At 45.7% G+C, this 26,045-nt stretch overlaps 2 protein-coding genes across 14 annotated transcripts; one reads left to right on the plus strand and one right to left on the minus strand.

Annotated features, from left to right (window-relative positions):
- Positions 1-1,723: 1,723 nt before the first annotated feature.
- LOC137783189 (cell surface A33 antigen-like) lies at positions 1,724-5,062 on the minus strand. The gene is made up of 7 exons (XM_068572986.1): positions 5,034-5,062; positions 4,551-4,701; positions 3,246-3,459; positions 2,966-3,130; positions 2,744-2,860; positions 2,537-2,660; positions 1,724-2,387 (listed from the first exon to the last, which is right to left on the minus strand). The coding sequence occupies exons 1-7, from the start codon at positions 5,060-5,062 to the stop codon at positions 1,724-1,726; spliced, it is 1,464 nt and encodes a 487-aa protein (XP_068429087.1).
- A 2,991-nt stretch (positions 5,063-8,053) lies between these two features.
- On the plus strand, positions 8,054-24,271 carry pou2f1b (POU class 2 homeobox 1b). 13 transcript variants are annotated; one of them, XM_068571814.1, is made up of 15 exons: positions 8,054-8,120; positions 14,499-14,564; positions 15,119-15,204; positions 15,925-16,020; positions 16,976-17,146; positions 17,834-17,954; positions 18,050-18,138; positions 18,253-18,426; positions 18,574-18,714; positions 18,817-18,972; positions 19,085-19,273; positions 19,495-19,609; positions 19,698-20,007; positions 20,106-20,203; positions 20,887-24,271. In XM_068571814.1, exons 1-15 carry the CDS (start codon positions 8,075-8,077, stop codon positions 21,123-21,125), a joined length of 2,097 nt encoding a protein of 698 aa, XP_068427915.1. In that variant the 5' UTR covers positions 8,054-8,074; the 3' UTR covers positions 21,126-24,271. The 13 variants fall into 13 exon arrangements, with proteins under 13 accessions (XP_068427915.1, XP_068427919.1, XP_068427914.1 ...); XM_068571813.1 differs by lacking the exon at positions 8,054-8,120 and adding an exon at positions 13,887-14,154 and having other exon boundaries at positions 18,574-18,715; positions 18,827-18,972; positions 19,088-19,273; XM_068571810.1 differs by lacking the exon at positions 8,054-8,120 and adding an exon at positions 13,887-14,154 and having other exon boundaries at positions 19,088-19,273.
- The last annotated feature ends 1,774 nt before the right edge of the window (positions 24,272-26,045 follow it).

Genomic DNA, 26,045 nt, shown 5'->3' on the forward strand with positions numbered 1-26,045 from the left:
TTTCTTTATTGAACTAGATTTGTTTGTCCTCATATAAAACAATGCAATTTTACATGAGGGGGAATCACAAAAACAAATCAAGAAAAAGTTGCTCACAAACATCACACGCGGTAAAAACAACAACAACAAAAACTACTACTACTACTACTACTACTACTACTACTACTACTACTACTACTACTACTAACCTACACAAACGTTTTCCACACAAGATTTAGGCGTTTTACATCACAATTCAAGCAAGGATGTGTAAATTAATTTGACCTGTTGCCTTCAGACACAAAGCGACAATAGCACTACTGAAACCGGTGGCTCGGGTGCTACGATAGCTTTTAGCTGCGTTACGCATCGTGAATATCTGCGTGGCTGAGAGACACGAGGCCGCCAGCAGGGAGGCAAAAAAGGGAAGAAGAAAAAATCTTGTCTTGGTCTAAAATTCCTGAACTGTCCATCACAAGTTTGAGCTCGTATCAAGACCTCGGGATGAATGCCGAGGCATAGCAGGTGTGATAGCAGGGCTAGTGCTAGCCGCGCTAGTGCTAGCGGGGCTAGCGCTAGTGGGGCCAGACAGTGCTAGTGGGGCTAGTGCTAGCGGGGCTAGCGCTAGTGGGGCCAGACAGTGCTAGTGGGGCTAGTGCTAGCGGGGCTAGCGCTAGTGGGGCCAGACAGTGCTAGTGGGGCTAGTGCTATTGGGGCCAGTGCTATTGGGGCTAGTGCTAGCAGGGCTGGTGGTTTTGGGGCTAGTGCTAGCAGGGTTAGTGCTCGCAGAGCTATTGCTAGCGGTGGTATTGCTCGTGGGGCTAGTGCTAGCGGGGCTAGTACTAGCAGGTTTAATTTAGCACCTTTTTCTTAGCAAGGGACAGTTGCATCTCCCTGGCTGGCAACAGATAAGGACATGGCTTAAAGTTTTTGAATCTCCACCTATTTTGCTCAGCACCGAGTCTGATGTGAACCAACAGCTGTGCAGCTCACGTCGCATCGTGTCCGAGGGCATTAGGTCCTGAAACCCAGTAGAATCATTTTAGTGCTGAAGGGAAAGTCCATCTACAGGATATTTCTTAAGTGTTCAGGAATTGACAGAACAGGTTATAGTACAATCAATGATTATTTATCAAGCAATTACATACATGAAATGCATACCTACAAGGCCTTGGACTCAGCTCCCCTGTCTGTCTGCCTCTTCACAGTCTGTGCACCTCAGGAAGAGAGAGCCCTGATACTCAAGAGCCGGGTGTATTTATCTGACTCTAATGCCCTTTTCTACTTCCGCTTTTGTGCAGACATCTCGTCTCTAATACATATTCTCAGGTGAATAGTTCATGGGCATTTTCATCAGTGGGTATGTCCTCAAAAGGTAATGTGTTCTCTGTGACCGGGTACTAAATGAGCTGTGACCCTTTACATACTAGTCTTCTCATTACAAGGCATGTCTTAGAAAAAACAGGAAGCATCTGACACAGCACGTCTGCATGACAGGGAACATCTACATGTTAAGTTCTTAGAATATGCATTATCTTAAATGTCTGTCTAGCACTTGAGCGCAGCGCATTAGCAGTTTGCAGAAGCATGAGTTTGCAAAAGCATGAACTCTTCCCCTCTAAACTTGTGCACTCTTGACCTCGTGATGGAACACGGTTAAAGCTCTGTGTCTCTTCAGTGCGTAAAAAAAAGAAAAGAAATGAAAGAACTTTTGGGGATATCGACGTTCAGTAACTCTAGTTCATTAATACCGGTTTCTGTTTTGATCGTCAGTGTAATCAAGGCGATCACGACTTCCTCGATAAGTATCGCGCTGATCGTCAAGGCGATCACGACTTCCTCGATAAGTATCGCGCTGATCGTCAAGGCGATCACGACTTCCTCGATAAGTATCGCGCTGATCGTCAAGACGATCGCGACTTCCTCGGTAAGCATCGCGCTGATCGTCAAGGCGATCACGACTTCCTCGATAAGTATCGCGCTGATCGTCAAGACGATCGCGACTTCCTCGATAAGCATCGCGCTGATCGTCAAGGCGATCACGACTCCCGCTGTAATGATCACGCTGATCGGCTCGACCACGACTCACGCTGTCACGCTCAAGTTCATCGTCAAGACGATCGCGACTGCCACGGTAACGATCGCGTTCGTCGTCGAGGTTATCGCGACTTCCACGGCGGTGGTCGCGCCGCTCGTCCCGGTAGCTGCCCTTGCCGTCGCTCTTCTCGTCCCCGCTGTCGTCGCTGTGCCGGTCGTCCTGCAGCCGGCGTGCAGCTCGGCCGGCGGTGTTGTTTTGGGCGTCTTCGTGCTCGCTGACCGGCTTCGTCTCGCTGGTGGACTTGTCGTCCCAGTACGGCTCTCCGGCTTCAGGAGCGTCTTTGTCATAGAACTCAACGTCTCCTGGGGCGCTAACAGATGAAATACACACAACAAAGACACAATGGTTAGTTTGGGTAATTAAACACCTGTAAAGCCACTTAGAGACTAGCAATGAGTGCAGTAACATTGGTGTCGCAGGTGGTTTGCAGCGGCAGAAACACACACATATCACACACACCCTTCAGCATATTTGTCCTTTTTGCCCTTTTTCTTGCAGTAACAGAAGACGATGATGCCCAGTACCACCAGACCTGCGAGGACTCCTCCAATTATAGCCGCCGTGGACCCGACCTTCATGCTGGCTGGGGAGACAGGAGGAAAGACGAAGGGTTTTACACTCGGCCCGGGGCAAAGGTCACAAGGTACATCGTGTGAAAACACTCACTGGGCGTCACAGATAATGTGAAGTTGCAGCTGTTGGAACCGATCCGATTTGCTGATGTGCAAATGTAGAACCCAGATGTTTCTCTTGAAATATTGAAGAGAGATAGAGCTCCATCCTCTGCAAAATAATGACAGACACTAGGCTCAACAATTTGGAGATGATGGGCCATTCTTTCCGTTCACGTGTGCTTCAGAGTAACACGCGGGTGGTTGACGTGCATACTTTCGGATGTCTTCGGTGGAAATGGCCTGCGGGTGTTTTGGACATTGTAGTTGGTCCACTCGTATGAGGGTTGAGGAGATCCCTCCTCAGACTTGCAGGTGAGAACGATGTCGTGCCAGTACTCTGCTTCTCCCTCAAGCCTGCAGATGGGCTTAGAGGGAAGCACTGGAACGAAACAAGAATTTAAGGACTTTGCATGCAGAATTGATATGACATCTTCATGGAGACAACATATAAATGCAATAGATGAATAGACGTAAAACATGTGGTTAATTCTCACCCAGGACCAGAAGCGCCGTGGCGGCAGCTGTGGTTCCCTCGTCATCATCGAGGATCATGACGCTGCATTGGTAGCTGCGGCTGTCCTGCATGCTCACCTGGGTCAAGCGCAGTGTGCTCACCTGCCTCACCAGGTCGACCTCCACGAAGGCTCTGCCTTCGTAACCGGGGGAGATGTTTATCGGATTGTTTATGAAGTAGGTGGCCACTGAGAGCTAGAGAAATAAACACAAACATATTATAAATATGTCTGACCACGACATTATAATAATACAATATGGTAATAACTCAGTACTCAATATTCACCAGTATCTTAATGATAATATAATCAATGTGGTCTCACATTTCAATAGGTTGCTGTACAATACGGGACCCCAAAATGTTTTATTATAAATAAATGTATAAGATCGGATAAATGAATAGCATTAAAATGTATAAATGAACCAACAATTTGTAATAAAATAATTATGTAAACTGTTATCAAATGTTATTTTATTATTCTTTTTCATAATATCTGGAATTAAATCATTTTTAAAATAATTTTCTGTATCTGCAGCCAGATTGTTCCTTCAGAACTTTAACTTTATCTGCTCAGTATTTCATTTCCTTTCCACTTCTCAAAGTCATTGAGAAGTGGCTACGACCTTTGTCCTAGCCACTAGAAACACGAGTGCTAATAAAACACAGCTTATCGAAACTGTGACTGTGACACAGCGAGTCGTCCAGTTTCAGGACATTATCACAATCTGGACATAAAAATACTCTTTATTACTACAAACTAAAACAATCCCTCGTTTAGCAGTTGACTCGGTGTGGATCATTTTATGAGAATGTTAATAGATTGTAATATCCATAATAATATCAATATAAAATGGAGATGTTACTATTGGCTGTTTATTACAGGTAAGTGATACTTCAGCAACTTCCTACACTTCCCATGATTCAGCTCAAATGCAGACACTCCCTGTCTTGTGAAAAAAACGTTTTTCACACCTCGTGGTCACAGTTTTAGCTTCTGTTAGCTTCTGTTATATACACCAGAAGCTAACTGTCGTTGTGTTGCCTCAAAGCCAAGCTGAGATAAATAAATGACACAACTGTGTTCGATTCAATTCAATACAAATCATTTTGTATAGCCCAAAAGCACAAACAAAATTTTCCCCAGAGGGCTTTACAGTCTGTGCACATGCAACATCCTCCGTCCGGACCTCACGATGCTAAATAGAGTAGTTCTGCTTCAGTATAACGCCCATCAGACGGCTGTAGAAGATGTTCTTGCCACACATTGAGCATGTAAACCTCTCACCATTGGTTCTCCAGTGGTGTCGGGGTAACCTTCCCATGTGAGGACGAATGCATTGGTGACGGGTCTGGCTGGGACGAAGGAACAGGTCAAAGTAACATCACCTCCTCTTGCAACCTCATACTCTTTCTCTGGAATAGAAACCTGCAAACTCCTGCAGCAGGGAAGCACTGAAACAAAAGGAACCATGTCATGTTGCGCTCAATCATAGAAGTATCATATTTTTGAAAAAAATGCTGGAGCGACATTGTGGATTTAATAAAAAACTACTTCCACTACACGATGCTTGCATTAATAAATATAACATTGGGTGTGTTCTCTTTCAGGTAGGTGTAATACATGGTTTGGTCTCTTTTGAGTCCAACACAATCTTGGTTCCGGGTGAGTAGCAAGAAGTTGGATGAATGATTAACCCAGGTGATAATATAATAAAGGTGTGGTGGTGGTTTGTTGGAAAAAGAGAAAGAATATGCGCGTGAAACCTACCTGTGACGATCAATAAGAGCTTTTGCCATCCAAACAGCCTTTTTGTGGTCATTGCTGAATGAGGAGGAAGATGTCCAGCAAGTAGAAAATTGTAAATCGATGGTCTCAGTCCAAGAGAAGAGTCCGCATACCCTTCAGGTTGAACTTCTAAATATGGAGAAGTTAACATTTCCAGGTAATAAGTCAACGGCTAAAGGTCACATGTCTCCAGAGGACCAATCATTGACCTCCTGTCCCCTGGATTAAAGCTGCATATTGAGATGTATGTGATATGGAGGGGAGGGACAACAAAACACACTTAAATTATAAAACATAAATTACAGAGACAAGAAATATAGACGATAATTGATCCTTGATACAGGATCTATGCAGACATATGGACGGATAGATACAAATCATTCAATGTCAAACTAATGTCGACAACTGTACAAACAAATAATATAGTCAATCTGAAATAAACCATGAAACTGATCACAGTTTGTGACAAAGTTGCTTCACATTTCAATAGATTTGAATGTTGTTAGAAAGTTGGATTGTGTCTCGTGCTGTTCTCAGTTTGACCTGCAGGGGGCAGTAGTGCACTGACAATGACGTGTGTTCAATACAAAAGGTTATCTGTGACGTGTGTCTCACACACAAACACTGTTCTAGTAATTATACAGATACCTTTGATGTTGTTGCTTCAGCTCGCTGTGGTCTGATCTGAGGTTTGAAAAGCTGGAGGTGAGAAGTGAAACTCTTCTGAAACTGAAGTTTAAATACGTGTTGTGTGTGTGAGGGAACTTCTACGTCTCTGTAAGACTCACAAACTAAACATGGAATTTCTTCACATCTCTGTAATAAAAGTTGATTGATTGATTGATTGATTGATTGAATACTATTTCACACAGTGATGGAAGAAATATGGAATTAAAAGTAAAATGACTCGTTCTGCAGACAAGGTTGATATATTATTATTCAAGACGTTATTATTTCAATATGTAAACAACAATTTTGTATTGTTGTAGTTTGGTAGTTGAATCCAGAGTTTCCCAACATAAGGGTTTGGCCCCGTTAATGGTCACAGGATATATCTGAGATATGTGAGATAGTTAAAAGGGTTGGAAAAAAAAGTTATTTAAAAGAATATATATATATATATATATATATATATATATATATATATATATACATATATTATATATATGTATATATATATATATATGTATATATATATATATGTATGTATATATATATGTATGTATATATATATATATATATATATATATATATATATATATATATATATATATATATATATATATATATATATATATATATATGTTTTTTAAGTATATTTTTGTCAATGAAGTGTGTGTGGTACAAGCTGAGCAGTGCAGATAAACCTGAGGATCCTGAGGCGACCATCAGCCTCTGTGACCGTGTTAACCCCTTGTGGGTTGTTGGTACCACGTTGCCTCTCATCAGTACAGCGCTCACAATATAGACTACACACAAGAACTTCACTCGATACCAAGAATCTTACTCATTCTCCTCTGCTAGAATACAAACTGGCAACATGTTTTCTATGTGTTCATTCAACCCACACGCAGTTATAACCGGTGTAGAACAGTTCATACTGTTTGTAACACATTGTAGTGGTTTACAACACACTATTAGTTGTAAGCAGATGTAAGAACATAGAATATAATTATTTTACTTAATGATTTAATTGAATACTGTATTTATAACAACTGATTAAATGAAGCAGCATATGATTAAAAGCTTTAATGCCTGAACAAATCCTTAACATGTATTATTTCAGATCATTCAGTTTAAAACAATTCACAGCTATACTTCTAACTCATGACACGTAGAGCTTGAAGATTAATTCTAGAAGAAGCTGAATAGGGCTTGTAATGGTCATCTTGGTATGCAGCGCAGATTAATGAACACAATGCAGGAAGTGGATGAGATGAAAGGAAACGTGTCCCCACTTCCCTTCCCTTCATATCAGAGAAGTGAACTCTCTTCTCTGGTCAAGGCGAGGTCAATTTGTCTCATTAGCGTTTTTCTTTTCAGGGTGGATTTAAAATTATATTAATTGGTTTCTGGACATATATGAGCATGTGCAAGTATGTGATGAGCATAAATTGTCCTTAATATGGCTAAATACATAAGATTACACATTTAAACAAAACATACAGGCTTAAATCTCAACTTCCCTCAGCCTATACAATTATTTTACACATCTGCATTCTTTGTGTTAGAATTTGAAACAACTTCTTGGAGATAAAACATATTTTATAGAGTACAGTGTTTGTCCAAAAACAAGCAACGGGTTGCTGCAACTATGTATTGCCAAAAACAAAACTCCTGTCAGTATAGAAGCCCATCTCCGCAACAAAAAAACACAGTCCTTACATTTTTTTTAATCAGAATTATTCCTTTTTTTTGTCATAATTTTTTTTTTGTCACAATTTTTTGTGTGTGTCACAATTATAACTTTTTTGTGTTGCTGAAATGGGCTTCCATATGTCAGTGTTGTTCATCTGGATTAATAATAAATTAATTTTTGGGTGGATTTAACTCATAACTCCTTTGTTATTGATGTCTGGGTCAGACAGATAATAGAAAACATATAACGACACAACCTTAAAGATTGTTGTACAGAAACACATGTCTTGATGTTTGTCTCTGTCTGTGTGAATGCATTGTAGTGAGTCACTTAACACAGGCCTCTCTGTTGGAGGTTATTATGGGATGGTTTTAAGTTTTGTGATTATTATTATTATGACTTATTGCAGCGCACCTCTCCAGCTCGTTCTGCCTCTTTCGGTCCAAACAGACAGTCAGAAAAGTGAGATGATTATTTAAGTATGTAAAGTCACAACAACAACAACAACAACCCGCGCGCACGCAACTCAGCCCGTGTGTCTGTGCCGCGCACGGTCGTGCGTGTGCATGTATCTACGCGCGCGCGTGTATACGTGTGGGTGTGTGTGCGTGTGTATGCCACTACTGGTAGGCTCAGGGCTGCGATTTTGGGTTAAATATTCAAAATGGCGGACGGAGGAGCAGCGAGTCAAGATGAGAGTTCAGGACCAGGTAATGATTACTGCATTTTACATATTCATACTCATATTCAAACGGTCTTACTCGCGATGTGCGATAAACGGAGCGCGGGAGGACCGCGGCCGGGTCCCCGAGGAGGACGGCGTCCCGCTCCCAGCCGGCCGGGACGCGACACAGGAGGAAACCAGCTATTGCACTGCGATGGCAAATTACATGGAAAACATGCCTCCCCCCTTTGTGTGATTACACGGCCGTACGCCGCTACATATTCATACCCCTGTCGACAAATACAATTTAGCATATTTTATTAGTAATCGCCGACGTGCCTCCGGTTCACATGTGATGTATTTAGATATTCCTCCAACGCAATCTGATTGAAAAGAGCAGCTAGCAGGCTCGGGTTAGCTCGCGGCTAGCGCTGCGCTTTGTGTTGCTGCTCGGCGAGAGAGAGAGGGAGGTTTGCATATTCATGTCGGGGAGCCGGGCAGCGGCTGTTCGTGTCCGACTCTGTGGCCAATAATTTAAAAAAAGGGGGAGCAAACATGTGTGTTGTGTTGTTGGGTGCGCGGTGTCGGCTCGAGCTGCTTGTCCACGGCGGAGCGGAGCCTCTCTCCGCCTTTTGTGCTCCGCGGAGCCTCGGCAGCCTGTTGTGTTATTCATGCGGGCCCGACGGAGCGCAGCGCCGCCCGGGGACCGACGAGGCGCCGCGCGGGACCCGGCTGTCAACACCGCGGTGGATGTTTATCTGAAGCGTTAAGCACGTGCTCTCTCGCTCGTGCGTTCAGCCGTTAAACGGGCCGCTCACCTGCGGACTCTAACTCAGTCCTGAACGCGGTAACTTCTCCCCTCGCAGTGTGGAGATCAGGAACCGTGTCGGGGTTTGTGAACACGTTAACGGGGTCGTGCTCGTCGTGGGCCTCCCGGCGCTCACTGTTCACGTCAGTACACTTTGCTTGAAGTCGCGCACTTTTCCCTCCAGTCGGTGCCGATAGCGAGCTGTTCCTCCATCTCATTTTAATATTAAACCCATTGGAACTTTTGATTCGACTGAGGCGTTTTTTAAACCTGGTGTGAAACCACAAAGGCCTTCGTCGTGAGTTCTGATGGAGTCTGAACACAAAGCTCGTACCTGTGAATCCCCCCCGGGGCACACGGAGGGGGAGAGGCCCACTTCCGGAAAGCCAGAATAATAACAGGCAGGGCATTCTTACTATTCACTCCCGGCCGGGCAAGACGCAGCTTGACGGCTCTGAGTTTCTCTCTCTGCTGCGTTCAGAGCGCCAGTTAGTTTGTGTGTGAAGAGCCGGGCGTTTACTCCAGAGGATGTTCTTCTCATGTCATGCATGTCTTTGTGTTTTTATTTCACAGTTCAAGAAAATAGATGGTTATGATTGGTGGGGATCATTTGTCTTTTGTATGTTTGTTTTGTTGCGGTAGTGGGCTTGTGTTACTGTGGCAGACGTGTCTTTGCATGTCAACACAATAGTGAATGGAACTGCAGGTTCCAGTGTTTCTTTGCTTGTTTTATTGTTAACAATAAAATACATCTTCAAGTCTTGGGCCTCACTGTTGCTTTCAGATTGTATTGGATGTGATGCAAACACACTATATTCATCCCCTCTGGTTCTGGTTCTGTAACTTTGCCCTCAGTAACGTTCGTGTCACATTACCTGCAATTATGTTTCCCAGAGAGACACAACACTGAATGACTTCAAGTATCTTAAGCCGAGCCAAGAAGAGGAGTTTGTTAGAATATTATTATATACAATTTATCTGCCGTCTGAAAATAGGCTCACTTACTTCAAAAATAAAAATAATGAACATATTAAACTGGGCTTCTTAAAGAACAGACAAGAAATAATTTGGTCATCCTCACACTTAGAGTACTTTTCTCATTTAATCAGTTTTTCAGTTCCACTCTCATTCCAGCCTTGTAGTTCCTCCATGAATATTCATTAATGTAAACACAGTTGTTATGAATAATGCATCTCTCTCAGTAATAAATTCAGGACATGGCATCTCAAAGTACTGGCCTCCATGAAGCTCTTTCACTGCGGAGGGAGGTATCATAACTAATCAGAGCTGTGTGCGGCGCTCCAAACAGATAACTACTGGTTTCTGGTGGTCTGCAGTCTGAAACGACCTGTTAGCACTACAGCGACGTGAAGCAGACATTTGGCCAAAGATCGGCACATTATCTCTAAAAAACAGGGTCTAGATAACACAAATAACAACATATTAAATGTTTGTGTTAAATCAGACTATAGCTATGGTACACATTTTTGAAAAGGCACAAATGTGTGAGGCATTTTTAAGAGGAAATAGCTTTAGATTCAACAAGTGAGGCTGCATGATGAGATAATCCACATGATGGGAGGCCTCCACTAAGAGCCCGGGGGGTTTATGATGGGTGGATGCCATGTTGTCCCAGAGGACCCTCTTGTGTCTGCCTCTAGTAAGATCACTAATGCTCATTCACCTGCATGGAAAGTTTCTCTGTCACAAAGAGTTTAAAATATTCTCTCTAACAAAAATGTTGTTTCGCAGTTGCAATTCTGTGCCCCTCTTTGTATAAATGAGGCAAAAGTGGGAGAGCTTTGCAGCACATTACCGGCAGTTACAAGAAAGTGAAACGCACACCACTTAAGTAACCAGCGGTTGTTGCTGGTATCTGCTTCCTACGGAGGGAATTTAAATGTGATTTCAGAGCAAACTGTAGCAGTGAATCATGGCTAACCTCTGCATGGGCTGGTATGAAGCAGTTGGATATTCCTACTCTCACTCCCTAGAAACTTCACTTTAATTTAGTTAGATTACATTTTGTAGCTGGCCTGTAGCCGTTTGGCTAATGACCACCCAGGAGATAGCGCTGTAGCTCACAGTGGTGTTAGCCACATTGCCCCTGATCAAATCACAGCGCGCTGTGTGTAGTTAACTCTTGGCCTCGCTCCAGTGTTGCTGTTTGTACTATCTGTTGCCAGATTGCGTTGGTTTTATATGAATATTAAAAGCAATTTGAAATGCTTTGGGTATCCATGTTGATTCTGCTCTAACCGGGAAGCTTACGGTTGTTTGATTATAATTTCACTCAAATTGAAAGATTATCTCTCGTGACTGTCCCAAAATTGCCTCGTGCTCAGACCGGTTTCCTGGAGAAATGCTCTTGATGCATTCTCTGTTTCCAAGAGGAAGAGCATAATATAGTATAATATAGTATAATATAGGTGGCAGGGCAGAATGTGGATGCACTAATTAAGTTTAGCTGTCTCGCGTTGAATCTCTCGGCTCGCGCTAACTGCTCTGCAGTGTTCAGCCAGCCTCTCCTGTATTACACCGCTAATGAGATATCTATTTAACATTCTCTTCCAAGATATTAAAGCACTGTTGCACAGCCGGTTTTGCAAACCCATCGACCGAGTAACGGCACATGTTTTGAAGTGCGCTGCTGATTGTTTTTGCATTCCCTTCTCCTTTTGTTTATTCATTTGTTCGCATGATGTGATTGTGGAAGCGGTCCGAGAGATGGACCCATTCCTCATTCTTTACGCCGATGTGGCATCTGTATGGATCTTAAAGCGGCCATCTTGTTTCCCATCTGGACTTTAACCAAACATGGCGTTGTTTGAAGAGATCATCGGTGAGAGTCTTAGTAACGTCGTGTTTGTTTATCGTTAGGTCTGTTATTTCTACACAGAGTTTATTCTGCAAGTAGCAGAACTAGAGAATACTTCAAATATAAAACATTTGTGAGGATTCGGCTGCTTTAGTTTGTAATAATTTATACAAAATAAAGCATTGGTGTCACCTTTATTTTTGTTTCATAGCCTATAAAAATATGACCACGTGATTTACTTAATATTTATTAAATTAAGTTATAGACACAAGTAGGATAAGAAATTTGTGTTGGGATGATCTTTAGTATGTTTTATAATAATCAAACTGAGCAGAAACTAGAAATAAACATCTAAAAGTAACGAGAAACATGTTGAAACATCTCGTTCCTGCCTCACTAAGCAGTAGTCCGATCATAATCTACAAGGATTATTATGTCTATTATGTGAACTATGTCACAGCGACTACTTGTATTTAATCAATAGTATATCTGACATTATTGGCCAAGATGATAAACAGAAAAGGAATCAGTAACTACTTCCAATTGATTTTCTTTTCTCTGACGTTCATCATAATAAACAGTTTCAGGGTTTGGACTGTTTGTCGGACAAAGAAGGATTTCATCCACAATATTTCAGGACATTTTATCGACCGATCAACGGGCCGACTTCTCGACTTCGGTCCTCTGTGCTGCTGTTCGTTAACATCCGGTTCATAATCAGGTGAAATGAGCACATTTTGAACATGACAGTGTGGATGAAGAGCACTTGAACTCATCCGATGGGGCGTTTCAGGCAAACAGGTCGTGAACCAGACTGTGCTGAGGTCTGCAGCGCTGCTTCGTATGAGCACGCTGCTGTTTACACGTATTGATTAGTGGCTGAAGCCCTCCTGCTCTCCCTGTGCTGATAACGGTGTGTGTTTAGTGTTGGCGCAGCCGTGCCCTCTTGGCACTGTTGGATGTGGTCAGCTCGTATGTAAATGCCTCCGTCAGGCAGCGGGGTGGGTGAAGGAGTTGATGAGGATTTTATGCAGCGGGTGTGGTGGATTTAGTCGGTAAGCTCGTTCCCCTGTCGACCACAATACAGCCGTGCATCACTTTCCAGTCATTCTGATTCACTGGATCCAGAGCGGCGGCGTGGCGGGCTGTTTCCCCGCTGGATTAACTCCTACAGCGAGCTGGAAATGAATTTAAAGGAGCTCCAAATGAAATACTAATGGAATGTAAAGCTAATCTAAATATGCTAATCCCCAAACACTTCATAAACATAGACAGCAGCAGCCGCCACCCACTCTCTGTAGTCGCTCGCTGAGGAATGCTTCAGCCACAGGGGGTCCAGCAGTAATGACAGGCTTGTGCTGGATTAATGTGGAGTTATTTATTTCCGATTGAGCGAGTCCCCCTCCCACTCGCACCCCAAACCCCCTTCTTTTTCCTTCAGCCCGGTCTCCATGACTCCTGGAGATACTTCCAACGAGCAGTCTGAGACGTCCTCTTCATGCTAACATGTCCAGACCGCTGCCGACAGGCCTCACACTGCATTCTGGGATATCTTCCGCCCTTTACCTGCTCTTAGCTAATTACTTTTTTGCCGTGGACTCGCACAATAATTGGTCTTGTGCTGCTGCTTCTCGTCCCTGTGCTGTGCCAAGTGCTAGTTTGAGCCCCCCCTCCTCCTCCCTCCCTCCTCCGTCTCTGTGTCGTCCTTATTCCCCTGTTTTTTATCGTCCTCCAAAAGCCATCCAATTAATATGCTAATGAGCTGATAAATATTTATAGCGGTTTAAATTATGCAGAAAGCTTTCAGAGCCCGGTGTGAAATGCGTCGCTCGCAGGACTTCAAAGCCGTGCATTGCTAACGAGGTAGAGGAAGATTTGCATACGGCTTTAATCAGCTGAATACTGATTATGCTTCATTATAGAGTTGGAGATGGGGGGAGAGAGAGAGAGAGAAAGAGAGAGAGTTGGAGGAGGCCGCCAGCTGCACTTGTCGTTTGTTTCATTCCAGAAAAGAGGGGTTGAACTTTTTCAGAAGTACAGACAATCTTGGCACAAGAGAGAGAGAGAGAGTGTGTGAGAGAGAGAGAGAGAGTGCAAAGTCGGCACTGTAAAAGAGAGAGAGGAGCAGCAGCGCTATAAGGAAAGAAAAGAGTGCTCAGAGAGAGAGAGAGAGAGAGAGAGAGAGAGGGAGAGAGAGAGAGGGAGAGCTGTCTGCCGAACCGCTGTTGGCGTTCCCAGTGTTGCTCCCAGTGTTGCTCAGTGGACCGTGAGCTGACAGAGCCGCTGTGTCTGTGTCGCTCGTATTGAACTCTGCTCGCCGCTGACCAGTGGAGAGTGAAGAGAGGGAGGAGGAGCGGCGCTCCGGACGCCCTGCCGGCGGGTTCGCCCGCTGGATGCAGTTCTCCACGATAGTGTCTGCAGCCATGCTGGAAACCACAGCTGCAGCCCGAGCGGGTGAGTGTTCAAAAGAGGCCGTGATGGCGCTCGGCTGCGTTTGGCCGCCGCGCGGCGTCCCGTGGTGAAGCGGTAACGGCCGGTCCGCCCGCGTCTGCGCTCGGCGTCGCGTTTGTTGTTTTTAATGCGTCGGCTGTTGCGCCGTCCTCGTGCGGTCGGGTTGCGTCGGTGGTTTTGCTCGTTAACGTCTGCCGCTGCAACTGCTGAATGTGTCATGAATGTAACTGCACAATAAGAATGTCATGCACTTCTGGGATGCACTCCTTAAGAGACAGGACTGTTGTGTGTCTGCCGGCAGCGGGTGTGAGTCTGTCTCACTGTCTGTCTCTGTCTGGTTCTTCCAGATGCTAAAGTGAATAATCAGTCAGAAACTACTAAATGTGCAATGGAAAGTGGTGACGGGAACACCGGTGAGTGACATCCAGCTTTTCCTTTTGTGTTTTTTATCTTTTTCCTTTACGGGACAGAAATCAGGCTCTGCAGAGTTTCACCTCATTCAACAGGTTTCAGATGAAAATGTCTGCAGGACAAATCAGAGACGACTGATTATTGACTCGTTGTGTTAAAATGAGTCGTTTACCTGTCAGAGCAGTTTCCCATCAGCTGTTGAGCGTCCCACTCTTTTGCTCAGTCAGCGCTTCTGTGACACAAACGATCAAACTCAGAGTGAACAGATGCTCGTCTTCATATTCTACTGTGTAATGCTTAATTAAGTCAACATTAATGTTTGCTGTTTTGACTGTCGATATCTTAATTTTGTGTCACAGCTGCTGTCACTTTAAAAAATGTCTTTTCCTTCCAGCTGACAGCACTTTGTTCTCATAAGCGTCCACCGGCTCATTGTGGGCTAATTTTTGTGTTAAAAAAACAAGAGCGTTAATGACGTTGCCAATTAAAGCCCGATGAAAAGCATGTCCTCTGTTCCTCTGACGGCACGTTTCATTAACTGTGTTTGTATCCTCAGGAATCCAAATCAATGGGTTTGACTTTCAGAGGCAGACGATGCCGACAACAATCACTAATGCACACGCACAAGCCCTCTTCCAACAGGTAACGCACGAGCACGCCGTCACACACGCTAGCGTCAGGGCCTTGTTGTGTAGCGGAAGCAACTGCACAGAGTGTGTTGGTGTAAAGACACGTCTGAACTGTAGTTTCACAATGAAATTAGGTCTGAAGTTTGAACAGGGGTTTGCTCATCTGCACTCGCATGTGCACGAGCAGAAAGAGTTCATTTAAATGAGCCAGGCGCTGCTCGTGTCGCCTGGCAACACGGCAGATTAATCAACCCCGTATGCTAATTAGCTGCTCTGCGGTTGCTCGGAAACAGATGGCAGCGAATATGCAAATCTATGCAGAATTTACATGCACTGCATAACAGTTATTTTAATTAGCATCTCAACTCTTCCCCTCCCTTCCCACTCGTTTCCCTTGTCTCTGAAGGCTGCAGCACATTTAAATACCTCCTTTCTCACTTCCTTTTTAATTCTAATTCCTCTCCCTGCTGAAAGACTAAAGCTCATTCTCAGAAAGCCGCTCAGGTAGCTCAGAGATTTCATGTTAAATTGTGTTTTTTTAAATTTACACTGCTCCTTTCAGACTGAATCAAAACATTCTTTCAGATTTCTTTCTTTTAAAACATGTTGGGTCTTGTTGTTGTTAATATGATCACAAGCTATGACTGATTGACCAGGCCTGCCTCATGCTGTCAACTACCATCCGTCCTGTAGGAAGATTTCTAAGCCTCCTTCTTTGCTTCACCTCCACTAGTCTAAGTCGGAAGACTCGAGCGCTCTTCCGACCTCCGTCCAGCAGAGCGTATTGCCTCAAACCCAGCTCATGTTGGCCGGGGGACAGATCGCAGGAGTAAGTGTCCTGTTGCCTCTTTGCTTTGGGTTCAGAGTTAGTCGTGGTCATGCATCCGGGGCGACACCTGGACACGATCGGCCCTGGCTGCAGAGCGCCGGGGATGAAACGACCGCTTTGCCCGGATCCTGTGGCTTCTGTGTCTGCCTGCTCATCACAGTGATCGTCAGGCTATGTCCAAACGATTCTGCTCACAGAAAACGGAGCGACGGGCTTTGGACATAGCCTCGATGTGTCTGCTCACTCACGGCCGGGCCAACATGACACATCCCATCTCCATCCTCGCCGTAGAGAGAACCGGCCGTGTTGAATGCGGATGTGTCGCGTGCATGTGGGTTCCAACAGGACATGGACATGCTCTCTTGTGCCTCTGCTCAGCTGCATGAGTCTCCTCCATCGAGCCGTCTGCCTCATGTTGGTGTTGCCACGATAACCAGTTTCAGGACAACTTTGACACCTTTTTATGAAAAGTAAAATCCATAGATAAACAGTACCTTGACCTGAATAGCATGATGGTGAATATATTTCTGTAAAGGTGTGTGTGTATGTGTGTGTGTACACAAAACAAGACTCGTCTGGTAAAGGAGAAGTAGAACAGGCTGCCGACTCGTTCATGACGGTAAACTGAAGCAGCCGTTTAAACTGTTGGCAACAGCATCAAACAATGAAACTTGACTTTATTGCACTAAACGCGGGTAGATTCCTTGCCATCAGGCCAAGAGCAGTGTGTAAATATGTAACTACTCTTTTGCAAGTTAAATATTACACCGTTCATGGGTATCAAAGCCTAAACTCAAGTATTGTGACAACACTAACTCATCCAGTCTCTGATACAACATGGACCTAATGTCCTTACACGCTGCTTACACTCTCTTCTCTTTCTTTGTCCCTCTTCCTCCCTGACCTCTCATCACGACCGTCTCCCTCGCTCTCCCTCTCCGTCCGGGCTGCTCAGCTGACCCTGACCCCGCAGCAGCAGATGTTGATCCAGCAGGCCCAGGCGCAGCTCCTGGCTGCAGCCGTGCAGCACTCGGCCACCCACCAGAGCTGCACCACCGGGGCCAGCATCTCGGCCTCCGCAGCCACACCCATCAGCCAGCTGTCACAGCCCATCCAGATCGCCTCTGTAAGCCCCGGCCTCTCTGTTGCTGCAGAGCTTCATGCATATCTGTGCAAGACTCACAGCGCTGAACCGTTTTGAATGAAACCGACTGTCTAATTTGAATAGTTGCATTTAGTTTTAGTCAAATTATTTCTACAATTTGGCCTTGTTTCCACATCGCTCCGTGCACACGTGCCAGTCAGCGTGACGTTCATTCATCTCTCCGCTGTCCTTCTGGGAGTTGTGATTTGTTTTGCAAAACTCTTTTGTGGAATCTGCCCCAGTTCACTGGAAACGTGAACATGTTTTTTATTACCTGAATCAGCTGCTGACTGAAATGTGAATTATATGGAAATGATAATAAAATACAAACAGTTTGTGTCAGACGACAAACTATCACAAACCCAGTGCTGATGATCTGCTCATGGCTCCGGCTTCACGTGTGTGACAGTAGAGGACTGAGAGCTTTGAACTGAACCATAGTACCACAAAAAACTAATTACAAATTCCACAGTGGTCGGTGTATAGTATTTATTCCCCTAATTGACGCACGCTGCTCATTAGAATAAAATGATGAATCACAATATAGTGATTTAATGTAAAAACCGAACACTATTGCAGTGTCTTCTCCAGGTGTAATGATGTCACCGCTGGGTTATAAACTGCTCATTTCTGTACATGAGTGTAGTCCTAATGGTTGTTTCCACGCAGCAGCTACAGCCGCAGAATCTCAGCATGCCTCAGTTTGTGCTGCTGCAGCCCGGCCACCCGATCGCCACACTACAGCAGCCGGCTCAGTTCATCATCTCGCAGCCGACGCAGGCCCAGCAGGGTGAGTCCCAGCGCGGCGCCGAGGGAGCAGGGGCCTGCTTCATGTGTCTGATGGTTGTGATTGCAGTCTTTAAAACAAAGTCTTCCACTCTCCAGGCATATTGCAAGCCCAGAGTCTTCTAAATCTACCTCAAAGCCAAGCTAACCTCCTGCCGACTCACCAAAGCATCACCCTCTCAACTCAGGTGGGTGAAGCTGACGAATGAGCTTCAGTTATGGCGCCGTTGCTCACACTTCACCTGTAATGCACATCTCCAAGCCAGCGTTTACTCATTCGCCTGGCGCATTTTTCCTTGCAGCCTGCCACTCCAACCCGCACAACAGCAGCCACGCCCATCCTGACCATGGCCCAGAGCCAGACACCACCCAAACGGTTGGACACCCCCACCCAGGAGGAGCCCAGCGACCTGGAGGAGCTGGAGCAGTTTGCCAAGACCTTCAAACAGAGGCGCATCAAACTGGGCTTCACACAGGTGTGTGTGTGTGTGTGTGTGTGTGTGTGTGTGTGTGTGTGTGTGACACTGAATACACTATAGATCTGGTGATTGTAAGATTAGTTTTTAAAGTATTTTTTCTTCTTCCTTCACATTTCTCCGCCTCGTTTCCCTCCTTCCCACCAGGGGGATGTCGGCCTGGCCATGGGGAAGCTGTACGGAAATGACTTCAGCCAAACGACCATCTCTCGCTTTGAGGCCTTGAATCTGAGCTTTAAGAACATGTGCAAACTCAAACCATTGCTGGAGAAGTGGCTCAATGATGCAGGTTTGTACCTGAACCCACCTGAACGACGGCCAGCATTAATGGGCTGCGACCCTCCACGGGGCCTCGTCTTTACCTCTGCTCCCTTGCTTTGTGTCGGTGCTGTTTGTGCAGAGAGCCTGACATCTGACCAGTCCCTGTCCAGCCCCAGCGCCCTGGGCTCCCCGGGCATGGGCATCGAGGGGATCAACCGCAGACGGAAGAAGAGGACCAGTATTGAGACCAACATCCGAGTGGCCTTAGAAAAGAGCTTTCTGGAGGTTCGAACAATATCGATCTAAGCCGGGACATTCAGTTTAAGATCACCCTTCAGTGTTAAAGTCGTACAATAAATGCTCACGGGGAATATCTGGCTTTTTCGCCCTCTTCAAGCAGAACCAAAAACCTACCTCTGAAGAGATCACCATGATCGCTGACCAGCTCAACATGGAGAAGGAGGTGATTCGGGTCTGGTTCTGCAACCGCCGGCAGAAAGAGAAGAGGATCAACCCCCCCAGCAGCTGCATCAGCATCGGAGGCGGCACCACCATCAAAACCCTCTTCACGCCCAGTAGCCCGTTGGTAAGCACGCACACATCCACACAGAGGGTTTCCTCGAGGACTGTTCTCCAGGTTCTGTGAGCATCCGCTCTGTTTTAGGATCAAGTTGAGGATCTGTTCAGCTTTTTTGTGACGTATGGGTTGAGTTCATTGTTCTCTGGAACACAATGCCACAAGACGACTGATGTTTGCAGCTCATTGTCACTCAGTGGCTCATCCAGTCCTTCTCGTCCTGTCTCCAGGTGGCCAGCACAGCAAGCCTTGTGAGCAGTCCAAATATTAACACATCCACCACTCTGACTGTAAACCCAGTGATGCCTCTCACCAGCACCAGCGTCTCCAGTTTGTCCTTCACAGGTGTGCACAGATGTGCTGTAGCTGTGTGTTGCCTTCATGATTGTGTGACTTGTGACATACATGAACGTAATGTGTGTTCTCCGCTCAGGCACGACAGTTGGAGGCACAAACACTGCATCCGTCATCTCCACCGCACCTATATTTACCACCGCCAGCTCTCCGTCTTTAAGTCCCTCGCCGACGGCCATCACGTCCAATAACTTAGAGAGCAAGATGCAAACCATCATCAACCAGGTCCCGACATCCATAGCCACCACTTTAGGAGGGGGTCAGGTGATGGTGTCGGCGTCGGGGCTGTCCGCGGCGCTGCAGGGTGCACAGCTACCCGGCGGCTTCGCGGCGATGGCCGCTGCCGCCGGGCTCAACTCGGGCCTGATGTCCTCCCAGTTCAACCCGGGGTGAGTGGAGCTTCTGTGCTCATGTGGCCTCTTGATGCTGCCGCTAGTGTTGACTCAGTGTCTTCTCTCTTGATTGAAACCATCTCGTCTGTGTGCAGCGGCGCTCTGCTCAGTCTGACGGGCGGCCTCGGCGGCGCGCTAAGTCCCGCCCTCATGAGCAACAACACCTTGGCGACCATCCAAGGTGTGTATCAATGTATGTATTTGTTCTTCTCTCCGCACGACACACACTCCAGCCCTCGTTGCATGGTGCGGGGCGGGAGCTCACAACCTCTTTGCTCATCGGCCCACTCGTGTGTCTGGAGTCTAGAAGCTCAAACCAACATGGTTTACAAGTCATAAGGTTACTTATTGAGTTCACATGGACCTCTCAGCAGCATCCAGGTAGCGTTCCCACAGGGATCCTATGTGCAGCTGAATGCTGTAATGATGAACTTTAAACCAGTATAATAACATATGACAGGAAGTGATGAGGGAAACAACGCAGCACAAACTAACAAGATCATGAGTATTTTATTAGGAAACAGATGAACACATTAACACACAAATACAACTAACTTCAAGTAACAAAAATAACATATCTATACATTAAAATGGGTTTATGTAGATAACACATTGTTCGCATACTGTTTAACTTTTAAATTGAGTCCACAACTCATTTGCATGTTAAGTGATTCAGGCCACGCCCCCGAGGTTAACGAGCTGAGAGACAATTACTTCTGTTAGGGGAAACATCCTGCTGAGAGATAATAAAGTTTGATGAACCGAAGAAGAAAGAGAGACAAATCTAATCTATTTTAAACCAATATAAGTTTTTAATGCCCTATCCTCGGCCCCGCCCCCTCGCTCTCTTTAACCCCTCCCCCCTCTCCTCCACAGCTCTGGCTTCAGGTGGCCTCACGTCTCTGGACGGCAGCAACCTGCTGTTCGCCAACACCGGCGGCACGCCGATCTTCCTGACCCCGCAGAACCTGCAGCTGCTCACCAGCTCGCCCCTCAGCCTGGTGTCGGCCGGGCCGGGGGGGCTGCAGCTCAGCGCCGACGCCCACCACCAAGCCGCCGCGGCCGCCGTGCCCGTGCAAGCCTCGACCATTACCACTGCCTCCAAGGCTCAGTGAAGCCCGGCCGGCCGCGTCCTGAATTAAGGCCCTACTTCTTCTGTCGTGCACTACTTTCACACCATGTAGGGAGGCGGGGTGATATCGGCTCTGCGCTTCACTAACCACCCCACATTCTTTCCACTGTATCTATCATTATTTAATCCTTCTGCTGCCACCAAAAAGAAAATAACCTCGAGTGAGGTTGAGGTTGACTTTTTATTTTTTTATTTTGTTTCCTGTTGTTTCCTTTTATGATTCTTGGATGTTGTTTCCACTCACAGGAGCAAAGGACTCGTTGGCCTTCGCTCCTCCTGAGCCTCGAGGTGTCCGGGGAAAAGAATATATATATATGTCCTCGGCACCGCCGAGCGCTCACGTTTTGTAATTATATATATGTATATATGTGTATACATGCATATATACATATATATGTATATATACATTCACAATATATATATATATCCTCCTATTTCCAGGTCAGAATTTTGTCTGAAATACTTCTAACCAAAAACTTTAGGATTTTGCTCTTTTAACATTCAAACTAAACGATTTACTACTAATTTCACTATATTCATCATCACGATGGGGATTTGTGTGTCGCCCCATCTTTAATTAACTCTTTTGGGTTTTTTGGACAGGCCTTGACGTTTATCATATCAGTTCTATTGTAGAGACTTTTGTTTTGTTCTTTTGACTCTGCAGTCTTTTTTTACTTTTTTTTTTTTTTTACATTTTCAGAACTTTGTAAGTCTAATAAGTTAAGATTTAACGATCACTTTTTAATCGTGGTTATAAGGCTTTAAAAACAAGTAATAAGTGGCCGATATAAAGGTTATCATTGCTTTAAGGGTCGGAGGGACGAGCTGCGTCTCTCCGAGTCTCTTTCTGGAAACACTGACTTTTACACGTCGCCCTCGTGCTTTTGTAAAAGGTCTCGCTGCGATTACACACACTGATAGAAAATGACTGAAAACATTGCGTTGAGAGCGTCGTGAAGCGCTGCAGACGCGTCGTCCTGTTGAGGGTGAATTGTGTCGGATGGTAATCTGTTGGAAAGCTGCACACGTGGCGTGCGTCCAGAGGTGGAACGTCTGCATGCGTCTCAGGCCGGCGCTGAGAGCGACCGCATGCTCCTTGAGGACGGGTCGCGGGGTCGCGGCCCCGTGTGTGTGGCGGCGTCGGCCCGGTGGGGTTATTGTGTTGTGTTTTTGTTTGATTTCTTTATAGTAGTACCGTCGTATCTACTTGTGCACAGTATCTGTACCAAAAAACTGGATTGAAGAGCTGCAGTCTGCCTGTCGTGGGAGGAATGAAATTCTGTCTTTTATTTGTCTGCAGTCGTTGGACTGGATCACGTACTTTAAGATATACCAAAAATATTTGTTAAAATAATTGCTGTGTGTAGTCGGTGTAGCTTAGCCTAGTCAATATATTTATGAGTACAAAATCTCTCTCCATTCAGAATATAGAAATGCAATATTTTGATGATCATTTTCCAAAGATGACCTTTTTTATTATTATTTGACAAAAGTGTCTCATCGCTCAACTTTTTCTAATTGGCAGCACAACTGACCAAAAAGAGTTTGATTGGCAGGTCGGGCACGAGGAAGAAGTTTGCTTTGAATCCTCTAAATCGTTTCGCTTGTGTTTTCCATCCCGGCGGTCGCTCGGCGTCTCATGTTTCCTCTCACCTGCTTCGGCTCGCTCGCTCGCAGTTTGGGACTTTTCTGAAGCGCAATGGAACGGTTCCCTTTTTAGTTTTTTGTACTAATATTCAGCCATAAAACGACAGCTTCGACCAAAGTGGTTTTCCTCCGTAGTTTCTGTACCTGTCCGAGCTCTCTGCTCCCACACTGCTGATAAGTTATTCCCCTCTCCTCCTCCTCCTCGGTCGGCACCGGATGCTCCCGGTGCTGCCGGATGCGGATCACAGAAACTTAGCTTTAACGACCAGCTGCTGAACCTCCCGCATGCTCGCCTATAGCTTTATGACCCTGCGGCTCGGCGTCGGGTCCCCGCCTCCCTTCTGGAGGCTCGCTCACCGATTGGATCGTCAGATGACATCACACAGCTCCTCTCAGCGCCGCCATTTTGAACCAGCATGCTATGGAGAATATCCTGCTGCCTAAATCTGTCTGCGGACTATTACTGCTAGGTGCTACACACACACACAACCAAACCACACACACACACACACACACACACACACACACACAACAGGTAGCATCTTTCCGCTGCTGTCAAAACCAATAAATGAGCACGTGATGATGAAATCACTGAGCCCAGGTGGGTGTGATCTGTCCATGTTCTCCTGGAGTGTTCTTCTTTTCTGTTGTTGAATTATTTTGACTGAATATACCTCAGCAGCACTTAAACACACGGTTCACCTTTTGGCTTTCTGTGTATAGAACAGTGTAGAATGTATGAGGACTGTCTGGCTCAAAGTTTATACTGACGAACCGCATACATAGGAACCGCAAATAAAAGGACAACCTACTACTGCTATTTTCTAGTACTACTATTTATGGGGTATTTCCAGGTTTAATTATTATTTTGAGGTCCTTCTTGCCAAAGTAAAAGCCTTTCTCTCTGCAGCTGGCCGGTGTCTGGCTGCTGGTCTTCAGGCCAGACGTCCTCTTCCCGTTTTCCTAACGAGTCCAACGAGATAAACCCGTCGTCATCGGCACCGGAGGATGTTACTGAAATATTTATCTGAATTAGAGAAACGATCTTTTCTTAATTCTATACATATAAATATATATATATAAACACGTGTAAGATATTCATATTTTATATTTGAACCGGTATGTTATCAAGACTGAATGTAGTGTTCATCATGCGTCCTCGAAAAGAAAAACTCCCCCGAATCTTCCTTTTTTACGATCGATTGCAAACGAGCAATTCTGTTTCTTTTCCTCAAACTGACGACCAAAAAATAAGAGAAGAGATGTGAGCGCCTCCAGTGTGTGTGTGTGTGTGTGTGTGTGTGTGTGTGTGTGTGTGTGTGTGTGTGTGTGTGTGTGTGTGAGCGCCTCCAGTGTGTGTGTGTGTGTGTGTGTGTGTGTGTGTGTGTGTGTGTGTGTGTGTGTGTGTGTGTGTGTGTGTGTGTGAGCGCCTCCAGTGTGTGTGTGTGTGTGTGTGTGTGAGCGCCTCCAGTGTGTGTGTGTGAGCGCCTCCAGTGTGTGTGAGCGCCTCCAGTGTGTGTGTGTGTGTGTGTGTGAGCGCCTCCAGTATGTGTGTGTGAGCGCCTCCAGTATGTGTGTGTGAGCGCCTCCAGTGTGTGTGTGTGAGCGCCTCCAGTGTGTGTGTGTGAGCGCCTCCAGTGTGTGTGTGTGAGCGCCTCCAGTGTGTGTGTGTGAGCGCCTCCAGTGTGTGTGTGTGTGTGAGCGCCTCCAGTGTGTGTGTGTGTGTTTGAGCGCCTCCAGTGTGTGTGTGTGAGCGCCTCCAGTGTGTGTGAGCGCCTCGAGAGTGTGTGTGTGTGTGTGTATGTGTGTGTGTGAGCGCCTCGGGTGTGTGTGTGTGTGTGTGTGAGCGCCTCGAGTGTGTGTGTGTGTGTGTGTGTGTGTGTGTGTGTGTGTGTGTGTGTGTGAGCGCCTCTGCTGTGTGTGTGTGTGTGTGTGTGTGTGTGTGTGTGTGTGTGTGTGTGTGTGTGTGTGTGTGTGCACGCTGACCCCTGAGAGATCTTTTCAACAGGAAGTGTCTGAATTATCTGATCTTAATCTTTTAATGGATTTTTTTTAAATTTGTAGTCGTTGTGGACTTGATTTGTTGTGCTGTCTTTAACAATCATTTAAATTTGTTTTCTTTTTTTATATATAAATATATTACTTTATGCCTTTTAATTGTTTTGTATAGTGTGAGAGGGCAAGATCACTGGCTTTCTTAGTCTGACAAAGAAGATTAACATTATCATTTATGCCTTATTGTTACGTAGAAGACATGAGCATTGTAGCATTGTTTTGTGTGTGTGTGTGTGTGTGTGTGTGTGTGTGTGAGAGAGAGAGAGCTTGTGTGTGGAGCTCACCTGGTGCATCGTTTTCACTGAAACTAGAGCGTGTACTTTGGGCATTAGGGAGCGACGCCTCATGTGCTGCTGCTGTGGTTCGAGGTTCGACTCCGGCAGCTTGAGAAAAGCTTTACTAATAATTCCAGCAGGTGAGAGAGAGAGAGAGAGAAAGAGAAAGAGAGAGAGAGAGAGAGAGAGAGAGAGTCCATGAGGAGAGAAGCGGGTTGCAGCGACCAGCCGCTGTGGTGTGTTTCCATCGGTCTGCGAGTGGTTTTAAACGCGCGGCGACGTCAGAGTGTTTGGTTTGCGTCCGGCGGGTCGCTACTGATTAACGAAGGCCCGAAGCGAGCCGGTCAAAGTCCAGTTGCCGGTCATAGTCGAACTGTTTAATCTGCACTGATGATGTTATTAACGGTCAGCTGACGGCGCTGCTTCAGGGCGTTGGGTTGGTGGCGGTGGATCCAGTTGTGTCGCTGGTTTGTGTGTTCAGGTTGACAAAGGACGCGTGGAGCACCAGTGGAGGCAAAGGGAGCTGTTTTATACCTCATTTCTAACTCCAGACTGAGTGGAACCTGCTTTAATCTACTTATGAAAGAAAAAGATATTTAAAAAAACGCAAATAAAGATAAAAATACACAAACTTGTGTCATCAGAGAAGCCCGTTCGTACCTGTTCTTCGTGCTGTGGACGCGGCGCCGTGCGGGGAGACGGACACACACAGTACTCAACATGAATGTCTGCTGTTTCCTTGTTTTCATGCTGCACACGGATGTATTGTTCTGCATGGGATGGAAACGATTGGTTGTAACTTGAGATTTCACTTTATTTTAGTGCGTTTGTTCCTTCACGGTCAGTTCAAAGTGACTTTGTGTGACATGAATAGATGCCCCTCCACGTTTAAACACTTTAAGTTTGACAATCCTGTTTGTTTG

Source organism: Clinocottus analis, unplaced genomic scaffold (assembly GCF_023055335.1).
Source record: "Clinocottus analis isolate CAN_PGR_092001 unplaced genomic scaffold, fCliAna1.0.p SCAF_12, whole genome shotgun sequence".
NCBI lineage: Eukaryota > Metazoa > Chordata > Actinopteri > Perciformes > Cottidae > Clinocottus > Clinocottus analis.